The 21,511-nt window shown below is 37.5% G+C and overlaps 2 protein-coding genes across 5 annotated transcripts in view; one reads left to right on the top strand and one right to left on the bottom strand.

Moving 5' to 3' along the window:
• Positions 1-1,604: 1,604 nt before the first annotated feature.
• The window catches only part of LOC124178622, a 107,547-nt gene continuing 87,640 nt past the window's right edge, over positions 1,605-21,511 (bottom strand). The window contains exon 6 of the mRNA XM_046562107.1: positions 1,605-1,713. Within this exon, the coding sequence (XP_046418063.1) occupies positions 1,656-1,713 (58 nt within the window). The 3' untranslated portion in view covers positions 1,605-1,655. The remainder of the gene's footprint in view (positions 1,714-21,511) is intronic.
• Positions 10,626-19,623, top strand: LOC124178627. Of its 4 annotated transcripts, XM_046562114.1 has the most exons (4): positions 15,598-15,735; positions 16,073-16,245; positions 19,260-19,408; positions 19,492-19,623. In XM_046562114.1, exons 2-4 carry the CDS (start codon positions 16,151-16,153, stop codon positions 19,554-19,556), a joined length of 309 nt encoding a protein of 102 aa, XP_046418070.1. In that variant the 5' UTR covers positions 15,598-15,735; positions 16,073-16,150; the 3' UTR covers positions 19,557-19,623. The 4 variants fall into 4 exon arrangements, 1 of the variants encoding a protein (XP_046418070.1); XR_006869857.1 differs by lacking the exons at positions 15,598-15,735; positions 16,073-16,245 and adding an exon at positions 10,626-10,753; XR_006869859.1 differs by lacking the exons at positions 15,598-15,735; positions 16,073-16,245 and adding an exon at positions 10,630-10,744.

Here is a 21,511-nt window from a genome sequence, read left to right as displayed (position 1 = left end):
CATAGTTAAATATAATAATGGAGCGAAATACCACGCATCTCTCCTGGACACAGCAGGTGTTATATTTTTTTTCCGACAGTAAAGTAATGAACTTATAACAAAAAGCAGAAGATAATCATTTTTTCAATCGTCTTATTTCTTTAATCACGTAATTTTTTTGTGCTCTTTTTGTAGTGCAAGGCGAATTTTCTTTTTCTTGACCTTGTTTAGAAGAAAATGATAATATGAAAGCTCATATTGCCGGCCGATAACGTGGTTGGGTATTTTTTTATTAAAATTTCGTGAATGATTGGAAAAAATTGTTTTCATATCAAATTACTTTGTTTATTCCATAATACTCATTCAATTTCCAAAAAGAATTATCATGAGATTTTTTGTAAAGTCAAAAGTTGAATTTTTAAAAATTTCAAAAAACATAAATCAGCCTGTCTTTAACCCCTGGAGAGTGAACTGAAAGAGGAGGTTTTTCGATTATTAAAATTTTTCATATCTTCTGTGAACTTCAGGTAATAACATCTACATAAACAAATCGACATATTTTTTTTAACTCCTAAACTTGTTTCTTAATTTATTGAATCTAAAAAATAACTCATCAGGTTTTCAGCAGGAATTTTTATATTCAGCTCCTTCTGAACACGATACCACGAAAAAAAATAAAAAATTGAACCGACAAATTTTTTAGAGGCGTGCGCCGGTTCGTCGTGCGCTCTTATTTTGATTCTTGATAATTTTAGTTGATCGTCGTAAATGCTGGTCTTGTTGCAGAGACTGAAGAGCAGTTAATCGAATTTTTGGTGAAAATTCAGCGGAATGACGATAATCGACAATTGATATCACCAAAAAATATTGAGCAGGACGATGGTCATTATGAATATCTGATATTACCGGAAAATATTCAGCCGAATAATAAGAATCGCGAGTCAAACTTACCGGACACTATTCAGCAGAATCATAATAATCTTGAGGCCATGTCACAAAAAAATATTCAACACAATAATAACAATCGAGAATCAACATCACCGAATAATATTCAGTACGATAAGAATCAAAAATCAACATCGCCATTGTCATCCATTGTTGATTTGAATATTATGAATTCGATATTCGTATCTAATGAACAGTCATTTTCGAACAATTCATCAACACCGGAAAATGTTATACAGTCAAAGTCAAATTGCTTTTTTAAAGAGATGGAATTGTTGAATATCCTGGATAATTCATCGATACATGCCTCCATGTCTAGTGATGCACCAACTGGCATTACTGAAATTGAAAATGCAATCGGCGATAGTTGGTTGGGTGTTTCTGAGCAGTCCGATGAAGGTCAAAATGAGCATGTCGCCACGAGGGAACATGCCGAAGAAAAAAATACCCGTGAATCATTGAGCAGCAACGATAATGATTTTGTAAATGATGATCTCAACGAAGATTCTGAGTGCCGGCCCGATCAGTCTACTACTTTTATTAATGAAACACCTCAAACTTCAACAAACATTTCTGAACTGGAAAAATCGTCGTTATTGGACGAAGCACCCGCTGTTGACGTACGTGAGTTGAAAATTCCTTCATCAAGAAAGCATAAAAAAATAGGTACGAAAAAACATTTTTGTTTATACTGTAATACATTGCAAACAAAGATTGCTCGTCATCTGACGTTAAAGCATAAAGACCAGGCAGACGTATAGACATTCGTCCATCTTCCTCCGCAATGTCCTGAAAGGAAAAAAATAATCGAAGCAATCAGGAGACGAGGTGATTATCTTCACAATACGAACTCTGAGCTAAATACAGGAATCCTCATCTTATGTAGACAACGTCAGGTAAAATTCAAAAAGTGTGCTGAGGACTATATTTGTTGCAAGAAATGTAAAGGATTTTTCTCCAAGGCAACTCTTCGCATTCATTATTCTAAATGTGACAAAAATCATAAAAAAGGGGTCCGTGAAATTACTGCCGCTGGTAGAAGATTAACCGGTTACATTCATAACGAAGCCAATGAAGTCCTTCGACGAATCGTTTTTCCAGTACTCAGAGATGACAATATAACAAGGTGCATTAAATATGATAGGTTAATCATTCTATACGGCAACAAACTTTGTGATAAGTATACATTGGAGCATCAACATGATATGATTCGGGCTTATTTAAGATTATTGGGACGTTACAAATTGGCCATAATTGAAATTAATAAAGAAATTTCGGATTTCGCCTCGATATTTAAACCTCAACGCTTCGATGCTGCAGTACCAGCTTTACGCCATGTTGCTCATTGGGATCCCCAGGCTATGTGGTTCAAAACACCGGCAGTGGCCAATAACGTGAAAACTTTGATCAAAAAATTAGGCCAAAAGTTGATATCTGAATGCATTAAAGTTCAAAACTACTCTCAGAAAACTGATGCGGAGGATTTTCTCTTATTATGGAATGAAGAAGTCCCTGCTCTAATTAATAAGAAGGCTCAAAAGGATCAGATTTTACAAAAGAGACAAAAAAAAGTTACGCTTCCATCGAAACATGACATCAAATTACTGTATGAGTATCTCAAAAAGGAAGCTAACATTGCATATCAAATTCTTCAAGAAGCTTTCCGTTTAGATGCGTGGAAATTACTAAACGAGTGCACGTTAATATTGATACAAATTTTCAATCGACGAAGAGCTGGTGAAATAGAACGATTGAAATTGTCAGATTATGAGAATAAACAAAAACTGCATGACAATCTAAATGAGGACCTCTGTAAAAAGTTTGTCTGAGGAAACTAGAAAATGTGCCCAGCAATATGTCCGTCTTACTTTACGTGGTAAGTTGGATCGAACCGTTTCTGTACTCTTGAGTCCTTTTATAATGAACTATATAGAAACTCTTATCGACTATCGCAAGAATGCTGAAATTAAAGCTGATAATAATTACGTTTTTGCTGTGCCGAATACGAATCACCTAAAAAAAAAAATATATGAGCTTGTCCATTGATGAAACGATTTTCGAACGAATGTGGTGCAGATATTCCTAGCGCACTTCGCGGTATGACGCTTCGCAAACATATCGCTACATTCACAGCTACGTTAGACGTGTAAGATACACAAGTCGATCGACTTGCAAATTTCATGGGCCATCATAAAGATATCCATAGGAATATATACAGAATGCCAGTGCCCGTGGCAGAAATGACTGACGTATCCCGACTTTTAGTCGCAGCAATGGATGGGGACGAACGTTACGAAGATGAAAGTGAGGCTGAAAATAGTGACAGCAGCGTGGATATTGATGTTGATGATCAGAACAATAATAGCAATTTATCTCCGATTCAGTCTTGTTCTCGAAATGCAGCAAGTCCTGAAAAAGACTCTGATTCCGATCTATCACTTTCAGTCAACAATCCAACTAAACGAAAGTCTCGTAGCAGTACGTATTCCACGTTATTTCGCAAAAAAAAAGTATCAAGCTTCTGGGTCACAGACTTGAAGAGGAGTATTGCAGGTGATTTTTCGGATTGAGACTGGAAGTCCGATCAACCTCGGACTTTGAGTTTCGAGCGAAAAATCATTTGAAACAGTCCCATATCCATGATCAAGAATGCCGATACTCTCATGGTAGTAGGGATGTTATAAAAAAATTTCTTTACAAAGAAAAATATTCAATTACAGCTTCACCTTTTGGAAAGACGAAACGCGTCAGGTGGACTGACGAAGAAAAACGAGTAGTTACGAAACACTTTGGAAAATTAAAAAACCTGAAGCGTTTGCCAACACTACAACAATGTAAAGATGCGATTAAAAAATACAAAGTGCTCCAAAGACGGGGTCCACAGCAATTAAAAACATGGATCGACAATCAGCGTAAGTCTGAGAGCCGACGTATGGCTTATAGTAAAAGAAAATCATAGTTATATTTCGTGCCTCGTTCTTCGTGATTACTAAGTAGTACGCAAGTCTGTACGTTGTCGCCACTAGTCTTTAGAGAGAGAGATACTTTTTGTCTCCACTCTTATGCCTTCTATCTCGATGCTTCATAGCATTTTCTAGTGCGTAGAACGCCACTGGTTTCTATAAAACCTCTCATATAAAAACAGTAAATTCACATTATATCGTATAAATAATTACAGCAAGATGAGAAAATCTTCAAAAAGAAAGAGAGCACGCAGTTGCGAAGAAGAAGAAGAGAGGCTACTCAGGAAACTTCAAAAAATACACGAAAAAAAGATGCGACAGCGATCCCCCGACAGCTTTTCGCCGTCGAAAAACGAGGAAATACAAGAAATTGTTGCTGAAATTGAACCTCAGGGTGAGTAAAATATACAAAACACGACTGAGCTAACAAGCGAGGTTAGACATAGTCGATGAAAAGTCTTGGTTCGAGTTCGCACACGAGGCGAAACATAACCTAGCAAACATAACCTAGCACGCGGTCGGCCACGCCCACATCCGCGACGTGTCGCGACGAGACAAAATAAGATAATCGCATATAATAAGGAAACAGCGTGCAGACCGAGTTCGTCCATTGAGGCGAAACAAGAGTCTAGCTTTGCCCAGAGCATTATTGCGTCAAGCAAATACTGGCGCACGGGAGAAACATAACCTAACTGCGATTATGGCCCGTGACAACGTTCTCATGTTTCATCTTGCCTGATGAAGTTGGAAAATAAATGAAACTAACGAAACGTTGCGAATTTTGATAAGTTGAATCTGATCAATTTTGTCCAAGTTCCCAAGAAAATTTAGTATTTATTACATTTAACATGGATGAGAACCAAGATTTGGGTTCTCATGTTTTTTCCAGGTGAAAACAAAGAAAATCAGGCTGCGACAAACGAACCTGCTTCGAATGCAAATGGAAACACGCAGAATGAGGTTGTTGAGCCGGAAATAGAACACGAGATTCTGGAAATCCTGGGAAAAGATCCCGCGGCGGAACAAGCCAGAGAACACCCGATTCATTCGCAGCTTGCGGCACGGTGAAACAAATGGCTAACGGATGGACTGCTGAGAGAGGAAAAGGCCGACGTCCTGTCTAAATATTCTCGCAATGGTTCTTGCAAACTGGAAGCGCCAGGGTTGAATCCGGAGGTCGCCGCTTCTATGAACGAGTCCGCGATAAAACGCGATAAACATTTCTTGACCCTGCAAAATATGCTTGGATCCGCGATTGCGGCCTTAGGCGCCGGCACAACTCGCATGATCATGCAAAAAGAAGGTTTCAATGAGAAAATAAAAATATTAGAGTATTATTCTGACACCGGAAAAATCCTCACCGATTTTTTCCATGCAATCACCCTCGCGAGAAAATCCTTCATTTCGCCAGGATTGCCAAAGCAAATAAGAGACGTTCTAGAAAACGTTAAGACAGATTCTCTCCTTTACGGAGAAAAACTGTCTGAACGCATAAAAGAAAGCCAATCCATCGAAAAAATTGGACAAAATATAAGACCGCAAGAGAATGTGAAAAAACCTTCCATCCGAAGCATAATTTCTTTAAACCGAAATGGCCCACCTGCGAAAGTGACAAACCAAACGGTGCAGAGTGGGCCTCGAAAGTATCAAACACGATACCCCCACCAGGCAAGGACTTCGTCGTTCAGCTACAAAACGCCGACATACCCCAGGAGGAACCTAAGTCCAACGAGGAATCGGAGTTCTTCATCTCAGCCGTACCGTCACCGTCGTTAGAGGTACAGAAAATAGCAGGAAGGTTACCAAAATTCATAACAAACTGGAAAACTATCACGAAAGATGAGTTTATCCTCCAGGCAGTAAGAGGATATAAAATTCCCTAAAAATCAGCGGTTTATCGAACAGTAATGCCATCGGAGACCAATAGATCGCCAAGGGAAAAAATGGAGATGGAAATTGCCGTTGAAGAGCTAATTTCGAAAGGGGCTATGGAGCCATGCAAACCAGTAGAAGGACAATTTATTTCAAAGTATTTTCCAGTCGATAAACCTAATGGGAAAGAGCGTTTTATCCTGAACTTGAAGAAGTTCAATGAATTCGTGGAAACGAGCCATTTCAAAATCGAGAATATAAGAACTGCGGTCAAATTATTAACTCCTCAATGTTTTATGTGTAGCATAGATCTACAGGACGCATATTTTCTCATACCTATCCACTACGAAAGTAGAAAATACCTGAGATTTTGCTTTGAGGAAAAATTTTTCCAATTTACTTGTATGCCTTTCGGACTTTCCTCGTGCCCCTATGTGTTCACAAAGATAATTAAACCAATTATTGGTACGCTCAGGGAAAAGGATTATGTATCCACCGCATACTTGGACGATTTCCTAATTTTCGGAACGTCTAGAGAACTGTGTAGAAATAACGCTCGCACAACCTCGCAATTATTAGTTTCGCTTGGTTTCATAATAAATAAAGATAAATGCAGCTACGAACCGAAAACTGCCTGCAAATATCTCGGTTTCATCTTAAATTCGAGCAAATTTCAATTGGAAATACCAAACGAAAAGGCAGAAAAACTCATTGAATTAGCTTCAACGCTCAACAAAAATCACAAATAAGAATTCGAGACTTTGCACAAGTAATCGGCTCCTTAGTGGCCGCATGCCCGGCAATAGAGTATGGGTGGATGCACACGAAAAAATTAGAAAAAGAAAAATATCAAGCATTGCTAAGATCAAGAGGGGATGACGATTGTTATGTGAATATTCCAACTTATCTAAAAGAGGATTTAGAATGGTGGATCAAAAAATTACCTGATGGATATAACCCAATAAGAAAATTTCGATTCGAAAAAGAAATTTTCACAGATGCCTCAAGGACAGGTTGGGGTGCGGTTTGCAACGGACGTAAAGCTCAGGGTTTTTGGTCCGATACTGAACGAAAATACCATATAGATTATCTAGAGCTCCTTGCCATGTTTTTTGGACTGAAATGTTTTGCAACAGAATGTCGCAACTGTGAAATTCTACTGAGAATCGACAATTCAACAGCAGTTTCATATATAAACAAAATGAAGCGAAAACAGAAAATTGTGGCTATTTGCGTCGTATATACCATCGCAAGAAAACAGCGAGGCTGATAAACTCTCCAGAATAACAAATATTGATACAATGGGAATTATCTCAAAACGTATACGCTTCCGTTACGTGCAAATTCGGGTGTCCCTCCATAGATCTTTTCGCGTCAAAATTAAACTCAAAATGTAAGCTTTACGTTTCCTGGCATGCCGACCCTGAAGCGTACGCTATCGACGCTTTCACCCTATCGTGGAAAAATCTACGGTTTTACGCGTTCCCTCCGTTTACACTCATTTTATGAGTTTTACAAAAAATTCGGGTAGATAAAGCAACGGGTATTGTAGTTGCGCCGTATTGGCCAACCCAGCCATGGTACCCCATATTTAACCCTTTGAGTGCCGGGAGCCGATATATCGGCTCCTGCTACACTCGCGAGAAGTGCCAGAGCCGATATATCGGCCCGCGCCTCGTAGCGCTTTACTATTCGCATTGCGGGAGAACTCTATCTCAAAATAAATTTGTAATACGTTATAAATGATCTAATTTCACTATGAGAGAATTAAGAAAAATAGTTTTTCGTTTTAACTCTTTGTGGACGAAGACCTTTTTCTATCGCTTGGAGGTACCGAAGTCTAACATAAACACCGATGGTCGCCACTCAGGTGATATTCGATCTGCGGCGTAAATCGCTGTGGATTTGGACCCTTATCGGTACTTGTCGACAGTGTTTTGTATAACAAAATAACATCGCATTCCCGCAGCGAAACGTAGGATCAGTTAGTTTCTCCACGATCGTTGATGTGAACAGTATATTTCATCCCATTTACAGTTTGAAAGCGTGTTTTGTGTTATTACCGTTGTTTTTCGCTTGTGTCAAACATTGTTGCTTTTGAGGAAAATTTTACCATCAACCGTTTTATAAAAAAACCCGTCATGGATGACGCGGAAATAGTCCGAATGATTGACCAGTTGAATCTAGCACATAGTGACGAGGAAGAAATCGTGGTACCAAGAAGTCGGCATCCACGTAAGATCTACAGTGATAGTGAAGCGAGCGATGATAGCGAATCAGAATTAGAGGGAAACGATACCGAGGAAGAGCTGAGAGATTTCCGTGAAGTTACCGTGGCCAACGACAGCGAATATAATCCTCGCCCACAATTTATGGAGATTGCTGGGCCTAAACATATGCCAGCAAGAAATTCCATGCCGAGAGCGTATTTTGATCTTTTTTTTACGGAAGAATTTTTGAGCTTATTGAGAAATGAGACGAATCGATATGCCAGGCAGTTCCTCAATAGAATCAATGTTCCCTCAGGATCCAGAACAACAGAGTGGAAGGCAACCACAGTTTCAGAAGTAAGGGCTTTTATTGCTGTGCTCTTGGAAATGGGTATAACACGTAGACCGACACTTTTCAGTTATTGGTCAACAAACCACAGACAAATCCCATGGTTTGGCCAAATGTTTAGTCGCAACAGATTTCAATTAGTTTGTAGGTTTTTCCACGTAGTAGACAATGAAAAATTACCAGCACGTGATAATCCAGAATATGACCCTACAGCGAAATTTCAACCAGTCGTTATCCATGCAAACAATAAGTTCAAATTTCATTATTCGCCTAACCAACATCTGAGTATTGACGAATCATTAGTCGGCTCGAAGTGTAGAACGTCGTTGATTCAATATCTGCCAAATAAAAAGCATCACAGGTGGGGTATCAAGTTTTGGATGTTGACTGATGCAGTTACCCATTACTGCTTATCGTTCTTCTGCTATAGAGGAGCTAGGGATCAAACCGATAAAGAAGAAATAAAGAAGAATGGTCTTGGCCACGTCGTGATTCATAAATTATTGAATATGGGCAATTATTTTATGAAAGGCTATCACATGGTAGCAGACAACTTTTTTACAAGCATTCCCTTAGCAAGAGCACTGTTTGAAAAAGGGACATATCTGACTGGCACAATCCGCAGCAACAGGAAATATATTCCATCATTTATGAAGACTAAATTGCAAGAGGGCGCATCTAAGTACGCCCGAAATAATGAAGTCTTACTATTAGCGTACCGGGAAAAAAAGTCGCAGAAGAAAAATGTTTTACTGATGTCCACATTTGAGAAGGCTCAGAACAAAACGACTACAATCAGGAAAAGGAATGCACAAATACAGGTCGAAAAACCAGCAATCGTAGCTGAATATAACAAACACATGGGAGGCGTAGACACGTCAGACATGATGCTATATTCATACTTAGATGAAAGAAGAGCCATCAAATATTGGAAAAAAGTAGTTTTCTCCATTTTCTCCCGAATGGTGTTGAATGCCTACATATTATATCGGCACAATACAGACGGCAAAACCAAAACAAGACTGGAATTCATTACTGATGTTATCCAGTCGATAACCACTGAATGGTTGGCACTAAAGAGGATAGCACACGACACACCATTAGCGGAAACTTCAACAAATGTGCCCCGCATAGGTGTACGGAAACTGCCTGAAAAACTGGAAAGGGTTTGCGTGGTGTGCAGCAGAAAGGATGGTGGCCCAAAGAGAAAATCACGCACAGTTTGCAATAAGTGCAACAAAGGATTGCATGGAGTGTGCATTAGTAGCCACGAATGCTAAATAAATTATTTGTGTGAGTTGCAATAACAAAATTTTACACATTTGCAATATATATATAAATATTTATGACAACATAATTTTGTTTCAGCAATGTTATATTACCGATAACAATTACATATTTCGAAAGAGATAATCCGCCTGGCGCCTACCGTGTACCTTCAAGTTATGTTTTATTTTTGTTATGTAATATTGTTTATCTTGTTACAAAATATATTGGAAATACAAAGTATATGCTTCATTATAATTGACCCATATAAAATTGTGGTGAAAAGATGGCTGTTTGTATGTGCAAACACGTTTTGTACGAGAGAACTCAACTTTTACTTCATTTATAAACATATATACCTTTGTTTTTTCTATAATTCTCAAATGAGTACAAAAAAACTAGTGTCATTGTTTCGTTCTGTATTTCATCTATAATACGCAGCTTTTTGAATCATGTAAATATCGTTTCTCGTTTGGTTTTTATAAGCATTTTCCCGAACCCTTGTAAAACTGTGAAATTCGGCCGGTTTTTCTCGCATAGGCACCTCCATTTCGCCCGGCACTAAAAGGGTTAAATCAATGCAAATCGGAGATTCACTCATCATTGGACCACATGCACAAATGTTACTTTCTCCTTGTAGGTCGATGCAGCGTCCACTGGCGCGCAAACTGTCGCTAATTGTAAGCGTATTATCAGGGAGGCTTTGAGACTGAAAGGGACACCGGAAAAGACAACGGAAATTATGATCGCATCCCTAGCCGAATCTATGCTCAAACAATACAGCGGATCTATATCAAAGTGGATAAAATACTGCGAAAAAACGAATGTGAAGTTGTTTCAACCATCCGTAGAAGAAATTATGGAATATTTAACGGAAAAATTTCACAAGGGAGATTCCTATAGAACATTAAATTCACATAGATCGGCGATTTCGTTAATTATCCAGCAAGAAACTCCCAAAAACGAATCGCTACGACGTTTCTTCAGAGGCGTATTCCGACTACGACCGCCGAGGCCGAAATATTAGTCTAAGAGCCAGCTTAAATCTGACAACACATTCTTTACGGTATCTGAAATTTCGTCCAGTGAGACTTCTATACCCAGTAAACAAGCAATGGGTACTAGCTAAGCCCGGCCGCGGTAGGTTTGGGGTGCCTCAGGTGAGTCAGGTATGAAAATTAAGTAAATTTTTAAAGTATTTTACGGCGTCTGCCGTTTTAATATGTCATAATATACCTCTAGAAAAATTGAAAAATAAATATGGCTGCTGATTTTGAAGGTTGCAACATCCTGGCAGCCACTTTTCAAAATTCGGAAAAAAAAAAATTTTTAAAGTATTTTACGGCGTCAGCCATTTTAATATATTATTTATTGAACTATTTTAAGCCAATATTAAAAATGGCTGACATTTTTTCCGGTTGTAACTATCCGGTTTACAGCGAAACATTACCTGCAGTCTATGCTTAGAAAACATGTGGTACAGTAAGAGTAGTAGTTTATGCTCTCTCTCTCTATCTCTTTAGTCAAACATTTTCTCCTTTTATGTTAGGGCTGAGTGGTGGGGATTTAGTTCCTTTTACGAACACAAAGGCACACCAGGCCCAACGGTTTACGGACAAATATATTTTAGTCAGTTGCATGTTGAAAGTATAGAGATATAATACTGTGAATAGTTTTTATTATGAAGAAGATTTATCTTGACCTTGGAGATTTGTTGATTAAAGTTATTCTTGGATATGAAGGTCACAACTCAAAACACTTTTTATCGTGTTAACGTTTCGGCCCTGGTGGGGGCCCTCCTCAGAACAATTTTATTTAAAATATCTGTCACGGACAAAAAATAAAAATGATATACAAATAGGTTTGACAAAGTAAGACATATTGATGTAACTTTTATGCAAAGGTGTTGAAGAAGTATAAAAGAGAGATTACCTCATATGTGATAACACTTCCAATTAATTAATGCGTGTTGATAATTAAAAATAAATAGAACAAATAGGCAAAAACGAACGAAAACGAAACACACTACGTTGGCGACACGTAACTCCCACGAATTCATATTTATAGTTTGTTTGTTAAAAGAATTAAAATGCACAGCCGTTATGGTTGAGTCAGAGCACTTAAGAACGGTGGAACGTCTAGTGTGTAGTGGGAAGAGGTCGATCTCATAGTTATCAGAGCAACGCAGAGTCAACGGGTTAGACAGAAAAACAAAAAATTTTTTTGTGTTAAGAAGGTAAAATCGAGAGCAAGCTCAGTCGGTAATGGACAAAATTACGATGGTCGTATCACAGAGGTGTAAATATTGCTTAGGTGTTCTATGTCTTGTTTACGGTTGACAGAATTAGGATGTGCTACAATATTGCACATTTCCAACAGAAGCCTATTATAATACAAAGGTTCGACATCAATAATGCTAGCTTGAGAATAATTAAAAGAGTGGTCGAAATCGATGGCATGTCTCGTCAATGCAGTATAATTATCCTCGTGTTCGTGGATGTTGCGTCTATGTTCGGTTATCCTGGTGTGTAGTTGTCTACTAGTTTGACCTATGTAAGCCTTGTTGCAATGATTACAAGGTATTTTGTAAACTACACCCGAGCGATTGACCAGGGGTAAGGGGTCTGTACCCGAATCGAACATCGAGGATAGATCATGTGCACATTTGCCCACAAATTGAATTTTGTATTTGGAGAATGTTCTATTAAGAGACTCAAACAGACCCGCTACATAAGGGATGGAAATATAGTTTTTTTGAATGGTCTGTGTAGTAGTTGCATCGAGATTGTTGTTAGGGCTGGTAGATGCCAAGATGGAATCATATTTGAACTTTATATGTTTGTTAAGCAGGCGAGAAGGATAGTCGTTCTTACATAGTACCTGCTGAATCAAGGACAAATTTTTATTGTGAAATTCCATGCTTGAGAGTCGGATCGCTCTGTCAACTAAACAATTGATCGTTCCAATTTTGTATGATTTGGGATGGTGAGAATGGTAATTCAAATACCTTTGTGACCAAGTAGCCTTATGGAACCAATCAGTTTTAATGAGCTGATTGTCATTGATAATCAGTACATCTAAAAAGCTGATTTGGCGATTAGACTCTAATTCGGATGTAAATTGTAGTCTCGGATGGAAACTATTAAAAACTGAAAGCATATCGGCGACTTTATGCGAAGGGACAGCTGTAATCATGTCATCTACGTATCTGAAAAAGAATGAAGGCTTGAAGTCTAGTTTATTAAGACAGTGTTGTTCAAGGTCATCCAAAACCAAATCAGACAAAATTGGAGAGAGCGGTGAGCCCATAGGTAAGCCAAACGTTTGGGCATATATGTTATGGTTAAATTTAAATATGGCAGCCTTAAAACATATTTGTAATGCTTTTAAGAGTTCATTACCAAATTTTCTTTAAGAAATCTATTTGAGGTTATTGAGCGGAGCTCGGCAGCAATTTTGCGATCTAATCATTTTATGATGAATCAGCAAACCAACCAGCAGCAAACAATGGATATAACTACATCTGCAAATCCAGAACAAACAACTGCTTCCGGAAGAGGAAGTAGTAGAGGTAGAGGCAGAGGAACCTCGTCCCGGAATGGGAGAGGAAGAGGTAGTGGATTCAAACCGAAACCACAACCCGGTCCTATAGCTACAGCTCCTACATTGGACGCAACAGCTAAGCCAAAACCTAAAAGTTTATCCGTCACGGAAACGACGCCTAAGAATGATCCCATGTGGATTGATTTCGAAGCGGAGGGCTTTGAAGGCTTAACCGCATACTCAGCACATAACGACTTCGCCGACACATACGAAGGTTTTATACCACTAGTAGAACGTGAGTATGATCTCAGTCATACAGTGGACAAAAACTTCGCCAAATTTGTATCGAAGTCTATGTTCGTCTGGTATTGCGTACAACATCTGTACGCGCGAAAGATAACACTCAAGAAGGCAAGGGGACTATCAACATTGGATGAAGATAAGTTGTTAGACTACATTAAAGGAACAACTCATCCAGTCCCATCGCCCATCGATGAATATCTTAGGTCTGTAGCTTATGTAGCGGGTCTGTTTGAGTCTCTTAATAGAACATTCTCCAAATACAAAATTCAATTTGTGGGCAAATGTGCACATGATCTATCCTCGATGTTCGATTCGGGTACAGACCCCTTACCCCTGGTCAATCGCTCGGGTGTAGTTTACAAAATACCTTGTAATCATTGCAACAAGGCTTACATAGGTCAAACTAGTAGACAACTACACACCAGGATAACCGAACATAGACGCAACATCCACGAACACGAGGATAATTATACTGCATTGACGAGACATGTCATCGATTTCGACCACTCTTTTAATTATTCTCAAGCTAGCATTATTGATGTCGAACCTTTGTATTATAATAGGCTTCTGTTGGAAATGTGCAATATTGTAGCACATCCTAATTCTGTCAACCGTAAACAAGACATAGAACACCTAAGCAATATTTACACCTCTGTGATACGACCATCGTAATTTTGTCCATTACCGACTGAGCTTGCTCTCGATTTTACCTTCTTAACACAAAAAAATTTTTTGTTTTTCTGTCTAACCCGTTGACTCTGCGTTGCTCTGATAACTATGAGATCGACCTCTTCCCACTACACACTAGACGTTCCACCGTTCTTAAGTGCTCTGACTCAACCATAACGGCTGTGCATTTTAATTCTTTTAACAAACAAACTATAAATATGAATTCGTGGGAGTTACGTGTCGCCAACGTAGTGTGTTTCGTTTTCGTTCGTTTTTGCCTATTTGTTCTATTTATTTTTAATTATCAACACGCATTAATTAATTGGAAGTGTTATCACATATGAGGTAATCTCTCTTTTATACTTCTTCAACACCTTTGCATAAAAGTTACATCAATATGTCTTACTTTGTCAAACCTATTTGTATATCATTTTTATTTTTTGTCCGTGACAGATATTTTAAATAAAATTGTTCTGAGGAGGGCCCCCACCAGGGCCGAAACGTTAACACGATAAAAAGTGTTTTGAGTTGTGACCTTCATATCCAAGAATAACTTTAATCAATAGTTTTTATTGCATTTATTGATTGTTAATTTATTTTCCATTACTTTTTCAATATGGCTGATAATTTAAAGTGTGTGATTTGTGCCTCGGTAAAAGACGAAAAAGTGCTTTTATTTTCTGAAGAAACTTTAAAAAGATGTCAGCGTATTCTAGACTTACGAAAACATCATAACCTAAAATACAAAGATGTAATTTTACCTTCAGATCTTTATGACTGTGGATATCATCGCAGTTGTTATCGGATTTTCACAGCTTTAAAGACGAAGTTTTATGAAAAGAAAGATACAAAAATAAAAGATGTTGCGCCTTCAACATCTCAATCTAATACGTTATCAACGGAATCACTATCTGCTCAGCAGCCGTCAACGTCAACAGACAATTCTATGATTGCTGAAACTGTGACTCAAAATGTTGATTCATCTATAGATTCCTCTGTACTAGACGAAGTTGTAATAGAGGGTAATGATTCTCAACTGGATACATCGTTGGAAGCAGGCTTCGTTAAAGATTCTGATTTATTAAATTCACCAACGGATATTTTAACGGCAGAAAATGAAAGTCCAGTCTTAAAAGGTTATATTTGTTTTTTTTGTGAGAAAAAAAATAAAAAATTTCATGGTAAAATAGAAAATTTGCGCAGTTGTAATAAACACCAGTTTGAAGAAAGTATTATGAAGAATCTTAAAATTAATTCAGACTATTACAATGAAATGTTGGATAAGCTGCAGAATATTACGAGTAATAAAATATATTACCATGAAAAGTGCCGAACAGACGCCAGAAACAAAAAAAAATTACAAAAAAGTCCTGTTAAAACATCGTGGCATATTTCCCGTGAATATCACCAAACTGTTTTTCAGGAAATATGCACTTTGATCGAAGAAAATGTAATTAAAAAAGGACGTTGTTATTTTCTTTCATTTCTGCATAGGCAATATATCGATTATTTCAGCGAGTTAAGTAATGATATGGGACATACCTTAAGTTCAGTAATTTCATCACAATATTTAGAAGAAAAAATTCGTGTTCAATTTGCTGGGAATATTCAAATACTACAATCAGGTCATAAAAAAGTAATTGCACCGAAAGGCATCACTTCTATAGATGAATCTTTATTTGCTCATTTAAAAGAAAGAGACATTTTACAAGCAGCAGCCTCGATTTTACATAAAGAAATAATGAACATTGAAAAATCGAAACTCCCAGATAATTTAAATAGTCAAAAATTGATCCAAGGTGAATGTTCAGTCCCATCAAACTTATCAGATTTTGTGGCTTCAGTTATTGGAAGTTATTTTCGCAAACGACAACAAAGTGAGAGTTTCAAACGTCATGTCAATTCTGTGAGCCAAGACTTGATTTATATGACTCACAATGGAAATCTTAAAACTCCCAAACATATATGTTTAGGTATGACTTTGAAAAGTCTCACTAGCAGCCGTAAGGTAGTTGATATCATCAACCGCTACGGACATTGCATTAGCTACAATGCAATTGAAGAACTTGAGACTGAAGCAACATATACATCGACTTCTCGAGCTGGACTGTGTCCAGAAATCATCAATAGAACTGATAATTTGTCGGTGGGTATTGCATATGATAATTTTGATAGATTTGTTGATACGAAAACCGGCAAAGATACTCTTCATGATACAGTAGGGATAATATATCAAAACATCGATCCTACCCTTGAAAATATTGAAGAAATCGAAGATGTAGATGATTTGCGAGTAATCCATTCTAAAAGACGTCGAAGACGATCTTTTGAAGCAATTGATCCGGAATTACCGTTCTTTCCTAAAAAAAGTAAAATGAGCAGTGGTTTTCAACCTGAAGTTTCTGAAAGAGAAGAAGAAAATATTGTCATCCATGAAGATCTGTACAATCGTATCGATACTGTTTGGATGCTTAGCCATGCTGTACATTTACCAGATATCCCAATGTGGGCAGGTTTTAACAGTGCTGTAACAAAAGATGACAGTCCTCAGCAATTAATTTCTTATCTCACTCCAATTAATGCATCTCCAACAGCTCACCCAGTAGTTTTAGAAACAATGGAGCAATGTATGAAAATTTTAGAAGAAATCAACCAACCTTACATGCAAGTAACATACGACTTGGCTATAGCAAAAATCGCTTTTCAAATTAAAGCCACTGAAACAAGTCCAAAATTTTCCAAGTTATTTATACATTTGGGTTCTTTTCACATCATGCAAACTTATTTTAAAGTTATTGGGAAATTCATTGATGGTTGTGGGCTGTCAACAATTATGGTTGAGAGTGAGTTGCTTGCGAGTGGGTCTGTAGCAAGTTTTTTAGATGGCAAACATTTTAACCGGTGTAAGAGGTTACATCCTATGATGGCCTTAGGATTGCAAATTCTTCATTTCCGATCTTTCTTGGAACAGGAAAAAATTTAAATAACTGATGATATATTTCAAGAATTGCAAAGATTAAAATCTTGCCAAACACCAATATTTTTTATTCACGACGAAAAACTCAAAGAATTGTGTGCAAATTATGCTAAATTTGAGGAACAAACTCTCCATGGTGATTTTGGTAAAACTGCTCAGTTTTATATGGTGTACGTAAAGCTTGTACATTATTATTTAACTCTTAGCAGAAGTATTCGTTTGGGAGATTTTGAGTTATTCAAAAATATTTTACCTAAAATTACAAACTTATTTTTTTTATTTAATCAACAAAATTATGCAAGATGGACGGTTACGTATCATTACAACCTTATGAAAGTTGCTTCAACTCATCTAGGGCTAGAAGAAGATTTAAAAAAAGGGTTCTTTGGAATTAAACGTACGGGAAAACCATTTTCGAGGCAGCCGATTGACTTAACTCTAGAGCAAACGATCAATGCGGATGCTGCTAGGCGACTAACTGGAATCACTCATTTGACAGATTCCATCGCAGCTCGTCAACGTTGGGCTCGTAGTCATGATATTCGATCAACTATTATCACCCACGTTTTGGAAGAGATAGGCATTAATAAAAAACAAGATATTTCAGCAGAGTTACAGCCATCGAACATCAAAAAAAATTGCGAGCAACTGGAAGAGTTTGTAAAATCTTTTGATCAATACATCAATCCATTTAGTGCCCAGTTACCTCCGAATCAATTGTTTAACATATCATCTGGTAAAGCTGCTTCAACTCAAGTAGAAGACTTTCTTCTGAAAGTTGAAAAGATTGGTGATGATCTTCGCAAAGCATTCATTTCTGAATGTTCATCAGATATTAACCGGTTTGATAAAGCAATCAAGAAAATACCAATTCACAATTTTTCAAGTCAGATAAAAAAAAAAAAACCGTGAAAGTTGGAGGAAAAAATCAAGAAATCAAAATACAGCGGGATTTATTTGGACGCATGTTGGGGTTATCAATGGACTATAAGATCGATGTCCTCAGAATTTTATCATATCCGATAACTCCTGTGCCTCTTTCTCTATGCCATTTGGACGGAGGAATTCACAAAACAGATAAGTCAGCGCTTGCTAAATCTCTTGAGGCAAAAATTGACCATGATCCACCAAGTCACGCTGATGTATATTTGATTGACGGTTTCTTTATTCTACATGCTATGAAAGAAGTACCCAGGACTTTTGGTAATATTTCAAAGAAATTTTTGCAAATGATTACTAAATTTTCAGCATCCAGAATAGATGTTATCTTTGATCAATATTGGTACCCTTCCATCAAAGACAACGAACGGAGTCTTCGACATGAAGCACCACTAAATGATTACTCGATTTATGGACCAGACCAAATCAGATCAAGTGACTTTACGAAAGAAATGCGAAATACCAAATTCAAGGAAGCTCTTATTGAATTTTTCACTATACATTGGGTAACGGATGATGTTGCGCCGTTTATTGGAAATAAATTGATCCATTTGAATTTCAAAAATTGTTATTCATATAGATCCAATGACGGCAAAGTCGAGTCAAGTATCGTTGAAGATTTGTGTTGTAAATCTCATGAAAAAGCAGACAGTAAAATTATTTTCCATGCTTGTAGCATTATTGATCAGTCTAATATTGTTATTAGAGGTTCAGATACTGATATTTTAATAATCATGCTGGGCAACATGGTTAACTTGAAAAATCCTTCTTCTCACATTTGGATGCTAACCGGGACAGGAAACAACGAAAGGTTTATTGATGTCAGCAAAATATATACAGAACTTGGTCCACTTTTAGCTAAAAGCTTAATTGGCTTCCACGCTTTCACTGGTTGTGATTTCAATCCAGCTTTTTATAATCGGGGCAAAAAAAAAACCTTTTACGTTACTAAAAAATAACGTTGAATTTCAAAAAGCATTCGCTGCTTTCGGTGACATTGGCCTGACTAAGGATACCATACGTGAACTGTTTAATGTTATCCAGAAGTACACTTGCAGTATGTACAATGCTAAAAAATCCATCGATGTTGATGATGGGAGATTTCAGCTGTTCGTTAATTCCTACAAGGCTGTAGATATGAACGAAAATTTTAATAAAAAAGTCCGGAGCTTTGATGCAAGTTTGATCCCTCCGTGTAAATCTGAACTGTACTAACAAGTTTTGAGGACGCATTATATTTCCAGCATTTGGAAAAATGCTCATGCGAATGAGCCCACATCACTGAATCCCCTTGAATACGGCTGGATGGAGATGGAAAACCGTTACGTATTTAAGTGGTTCGAAGGAGACCAACTTCCTTGCTTTGTCAGCGACTTGATTCTAAATCCTGAAGGTAATGACAGCATTGTAACATTTATTGTAACAGCATTTTAATTATCATAAGCTTATTTAAAAATTTGTATTTTATTTTTACAGAATCTGACTTGCAGTATGAAGATGACTTGTCACTTTCTGAAGACGATTCCGAAGATGAAAATTAATTATAAAATATTTCATGATTATTTCATTGTTATAAATTATTTACAAAAATAAATATATTCTGATATGAATAATGAATATATCTAATTAATGTTTGATTTTTTTTTTCCATCTTTATAATAATTTTATATTTGTTAAAGCCTTATAATGAACCTTTTTTTCTTTATTATACACATTTAAAGTAGTAGATCGTTCGTTCCATTGTGTATTTATAAAATTTTTAACATTGCCTAATATAATTTTAATGTTATATAAACTTGACGAATGTGAAAATTACAACTGTGAACATACATATGCACGGACTACAGGTAATGTTTCGCTGTAAGCCGGATAGTTACAACCGGAAAAAATGTCAGCCATTTTTAATATTGGCTTAAAATAGTAGCCGAGCTGTGTGAATGGAACGACGTTCAAAAGGTTGTAACAGTTGAATTTAGCCGCCAGAGAGACTACGGAACTCAGTGATAGGTAGGTCCGTAGGGAGGGGGGCTTTCACCTAAGCGGTGATCGAGAAGTGTCAGCGAGAGACGACAGGAGAATCGATCGAGAAGTGGAAGAGAGAGGACGGTTAGACAATCGATCGAGAAGTGGAAGAGAGAGGACGGTTTCGAATCGATCGAGCGGGAAGCGGGAGACGACGGATGAGGAGATCGTCAGCAGCGTGCGCTCGCAATAAAGAATTATCAAGAAAGAAGAAAGACAACCGACGAAACAGTAAACGCATTCGGATTCCCGATGGAGGAAAGCCCACCAAGAATGACGGACGAGGGAATACGAATTGGCCGCGCACGGAATTAGGGATCTGAAGAATATCCATAATAACGCTGATGATAAGTTTTATCTACGTTCTGACCTGTCCTAGTTTATTCGTAATTTTTATGAGTATGACTTTTATGAAATTGTTGTCGTCCTAGATGTCCGCCGTCCCCATTTTATTTATACATTTATTTATTCTTTTTGTTGATATTTATTCGCGTCTCTTCTTCGATTCTAATTTTATCCATACATGTCCTTGAATTATACCAACGTCCGAAATTTCGTTTAAAATAAAGATAATAAAAAATCATAAAAGAAAATTGTTAACGGAAGCTTTTTCGTTGATTGCGAGGGGCTCCGCAATTGGAGTGAATCACAGTCTACACAAACCGCGAGAACGAAAAGACCGTTACAAGGTCGCGTACGCCAAACGACTTCTACACGGTTCCGCGGAATTGTTCGTGGAGTACGAGGGCTGCTGTAAAACATGGGCGAAGCTGAAGAAGGCACTGAAGGAAGAGTTCGAGAAAACCGTTGATAGTTTACAAGTGCATCGAGAACTTGTAAAACGAAAGAAGAAACCAGATGAAACATTACAGACTTACGCCTACAAGATGCTTGAGATCGCTGCTCAAGTTAACCTTGAAGTAAGTGTAGTTATTAAGTACATCATTGAGGGTATACCGGATGAAGCGGTAAACAAATCTATTTTGTATGGAGCTCAAACAATTAAGAAACTGAAAAATCGATTCAGCCAATACGAGAGTATGAAGCATGAAGCCAAGAAAACGAAGCCAAAAACAACGGAACGGAACGATAAATCTGGAAAACCCGGTGATAGGAATAAAAAGAAGAACGGTGACGCGAAAACGAACACAGTAGCAGTGAAACGTTGTTTTAATTGTGGAAGTGATAAACATATGAATTCCGCGTGTCCTGATGCGCAAAAGGGCAAGAAGTGTTTTAAGTGTAATGGGTTTGGGCATATCGCTGCAGAGTGTCCACATAAAGATAAGCCCAAGGATGTCGACGTCATTTCAAGACCCAAGAAAGAAAAGTATCAAAAGATTGTTTCTGTTAATGACTGTAAGACCTTAGCTTTAGTTGACACAGGTAGCGATTTGACGCTTATTTGTAAGACTGAGTACGAGAGGTTGGGGGCACCGACCCTTAAAGAAACACAGGTATGTTATGAAGGCTT

Source organism: Neodiprion fabricii, chromosome 3, assembly GCF_021155785.1.
Source record: "Neodiprion fabricii isolate iyNeoFabr1 chromosome 3, iyNeoFabr1.1, whole genome shotgun sequence".
In the NCBI taxonomy this organism is placed as follows: Eukaryota; Metazoa; Arthropoda; class Insecta; order Hymenoptera; family Diprionidae; genus Neodiprion; species Neodiprion fabricii.
This window is presented reverse-complemented; position numbering and strand designations above follow the sequence as displayed.